Source organism: Odontesthes bonariensis, chromosome 14 (assembly GCF_027942865.1).
Source record: "Odontesthes bonariensis isolate fOdoBon6 chromosome 14, fOdoBon6.hap1, whole genome shotgun sequence".
NCBI lineage: Eukaryota > Metazoa > Chordata > Actinopteri > Atheriniformes > Atherinopsidae > Odontesthes > Odontesthes bonariensis.
In genome coordinates this window covers 37,770,680-37,774,389 of record NC_134519.1, presented here as the reverse complement: position 1 = coordinate 37,774,389, position 3,710 = coordinate 37,770,680, and the positions used below count along the sequence as shown (strand labels likewise).

Below are 3,710 nucleotides of genomic sequence, written 5' to 3'. Positions count from 1 at the left end.
GGCTGCATCAGGACCCCCACAACTGAGCGCCACTCAGGACTAACGCACATTTCCGCTGTACCCTGAACGCATCTTCAATCTGCGGGTTTAAGGACCCTCACATGACACAATCTCTGCAGGTCTATTGGTCTGAGGCACGTGTCTGAAAGACCGTAGTACCACGTCACCGTGGGGCCTGGCGGCCAATCAGAAATAGGAACCAAAAATGTGTAGTGAAAGTATTTGAGCGGTGTCTTTATCAGAGGTGTTTATTTCTGCTGGAGGTGCAATAACTGTGTGCAGGGGTCTGAGAAATGAAGCCTTGTTTCCGCAACTGGAAGAGGCAGGAGTGGGTCCCACTAACGGAAGGATGCTCTGATGCAGCCGGCCGCAGCAGGACTGGCCCCAGCTAAACACACCAACTACTATGTCAAAGAAACAATTCGTTTTTCTCATCGCCATTTTGTTTTTGTTTAGTTTTTTCTAAGTTCTGAAGGCAGCCAATAATAAAGTAAAGGAGCAGAAGCAGCACCCTGGAATTGTTCCTGTGCAGTGGGCAGCAGGAGCTGAGACTGAGCAGGCTCCATCATCATGGAGGAAAACCCACAGCGCCCACCAAACTCCGGAGAGGAGTCCAACCGGGCCGGTCCGCCTCGCCACCAGCTACCCGCCAACCAGCAGTCCCACACCGTCACCAACTTCTATATTGACAACATCTTAAGACCCGACTTCGGCCGAAAGAGGAAGGATGGCAGCTCAGCTCGGGAAGGACAAAGTGTGAGGGTGAGAACCGGAGGAGGGCTGCCAGGGAGGAAGCCTTCCAAACCTGGCAACCCGCAGCACGCTGAAGAGGAGGAGGACTCGGGAGCCCCAGACCACCAGCATCCGGACTCTGAAGCCAGGAGGCCCGACCTGATAGCCGGTGACGCGGTGGTGGCGGGGGCCCGCTGCCGCAGCCCCGAGGCCGGTGCGGCCCCGGCGGCCAAGCCGATGCTGTGGCCGGCCTGGGTCTATTGTACCAGGTACTCCGACCGTCCATCGTCAGGTTGGTGGGGAACGTTACTCAGACACTTTTAGCCAACTTGCAATTAAAAACAGAAAATAAGCGTCAAGTCAAATCCTTTTGTGGTTGTGGAAGTGTCAAACGGAATTTTCAAGTCAATTAAAAGACGGAAAATTAAGACCCAACTCTCTTAGAAGTTTCCCCTTTATGCAAAAAAATAGGCTGTTAAAAAAGAGAAAGAATAGTTTCCAGTGAATAGACACCACCGAGATGAACGGAGAAGCCTAATAAATGCCTTATACAGAATGTTCCTCAGTAAGTGGGCCCTTTGGAAATAAATGAATAAATGGAACATTGTTGGAATAAAGCTCAACCTCAATAATTCATCTGAGATAATATTTAGAAAACAGGAGTGAAGCCCGACTTTCTGCTTAGATAGAAATAAATCAAACTAAAGTCTCTCACTCCTCCAAAGTCTTTATTAAAACTCTTTTTAATAGTTTAAATAAATAAATAACGGATGTATGTGTAGAAATGAAGTTTAACGCCATTGTTCGTCCTCTTCTTTGTTAATATTTCATTAGCATTTTTTTTTTACAAAGGGGGAGGGTGGGGGCAAAAAGTGAGGGCCCAAAAATGGTTTCAGAGCTGATGTGAAATGGCTCCAAAGCTTTCTTTTCCTTTTCCCTCCCACGCGCAGCTGAAAAGCTTTGCTTTGCCACCACGGTGCTGGGCAGGTGTCCGCTTATTTACAGCTTTTTCACAGTCCAACGTGTTTGTTGTGCTGCAGCTGGAGCTAAAAGGAGGAGAAACAGGTGAATGAAGCCGGCTGAACGCGCTTCCCTTTGTCACCGTTTAAAGACGCGCAGCGGCAGCCACTGCAGCCCGTTAAACTCCGACTGTCCCGCGTTATTTCCTCTGCTGACCCCACCAGCTCCTCCGGCAGGTGAACTGGTGGATTTAAACTGGTGGATTTAAACTGGTGGATTTAAACTGGTGGCGGCTGTTTTTACTCTGTAGCTTTCTGCCGCTTCATGACCCGACCGTGTCAACCTGAGGCTGGACAGCTTTCTGTTCTTTTTCGATAATTATTCTTTAAAAAATGTTGTTCCTATGGTAACAGTTAGGGAAAGTGGCGCCTAACTCCACCATCTTCCATGGTTCTTAACCCCCCCCCCCCCCCCCCCCCCGGCTCCTACCCGGCTCTCTGCAGCAGTCCCAGCAGTCAGAGGGCCCGTCGGCCCGTTAACTCTGAATATCCTCACTGATACCTGACAAATTCACACTTGTGTTCAGGAGCTGCTGACTAACATCAGATGGATGAGCACCAACAGCCTCCTGCATTAAACACACTGCATTAAATAAACTGATGACTGCATAGTGTCCATATGCGTCCTTTAGAATACACCATCACTTATTGCATAGGTATATATACATTTATCTATCTATCTATCTATCTATCTATCTATCTATCTATCTATCTATATGTATATATATATAATGTATATATATAAATGTGTATATATATAAATGTATATTTATACATTTCTTGTCCTTTTCTTGGTGGATTCGTTCAGGAGTTTTTCAAATCAAATCATTCAGCATTTAAACTCGTGTGGTCACTCTCAGCTCACATTTATTTGTTAAAGAAGCCTCTTTTCCTCAAACCGCTGACTTTTGTTTGAAAAAGTGAGAAATAAGAACCTAACCATATGATTTTGTTTCCACCTCCACACAAGGGCCCAGATCCCGCAAACCGAAGAAAGCGCCGACTCCGAGTAAAGACGACAAGCGGCCCCGGACGGCCTTCACGGCGGAGCAGCTCCACCGGCTGAAGACGGAGTTCCAGAACAACCACTACCTGACCGAGCAGCGCAGGCAGAGCCTGGCGCGGGACCTGGGCCTCAACGAGTCTCAGATCAAAATCTGGTTTCAGAACAAACGGGCCAAAATCAAAAAATCCTCCGGGAATAAAAACTCTCTTGCACTGCATCTGATGGCGCAGGGACTGTACAACCACACCGCGGCCAAGGACGACCGCTCGGACAGCGAGTAGGGGAGGCCGAGGCAGCCGGGGCGGCCCGGGAGGCCGGGGCGGCCGGGGCGGCCCGGGAGGCCGGGGCGGCCGGGGCGGCCCGGGAGGCCGGGGCGGCCGGGGCGGCCCGGGAGGCCGGGGCGGCCGGGGAGGCCGGGGCGGCGAACAAACCACTAAAGAACCAGCAGGTGTATCCATGCTCAGCCAGGGACGATGATGTGATATTTATGTGTCGTGTGTGTGTGTGTGTGTGTGTGTGTGTGTGTGTGTGTGTGTGTGTGTGTGTGTGTGTGTGCGCGCAGACTATACACGTGCAATTCTAACATGTCCAATAAGTGAGGGTCTGCTGTGGGACAGGAGCCGGGTTGGGAGGATGCTTCTGGGCCTACAGTTCTGATCCGGACTGGTTCAGACAGGGATCCTGAAGCTCACACTTTGTGGGCCACATGTTCAAACAGAACCTTCAAGAAAAGAAGAATTCAATGATAGGCCCATCTAGTTACACACATGTAAACTCTGAGGGAATTTAGGCCAATTTGTACTTTTATAATTGATTTTTTCAGTTTTCTAAAATAAAACTTCTGGTGTTCCGGTGCCTGCGAGATACAGAGAGGCGGACTCCCAGATAATGGGCCAGAACCCAAAGCTCAGAGCCTTTCAGGATCATGTGTGACGCTGCCGGAACATTTACAG

General features: G+C 49.7%; 1 protein-coding gene across 1 annotated transcript; it reads left to right on the top strand.

Moving 5' to 3' along the window:
• The first annotated feature begins 293 nt into the window (after nt 1-293).
• Nucleotides 294-3,038, top strand: en2b (engrailed homeobox 2b). The gene is made up of 2 exons (XM_075482435.1): nt 294-1,024; nt 2,722-3,038. The coding sequence occupies exons 1-2, from the start codon at nt 571-573 to the stop codon at nt 3,036-3,038; spliced, it is 771 nt and encodes a 256-aa protein (XP_075338550.1). The 5' UTR covers nt 294-570.
• The last annotated feature ends 672 nt before the right edge of the window (nt 3,039-3,710 follow it).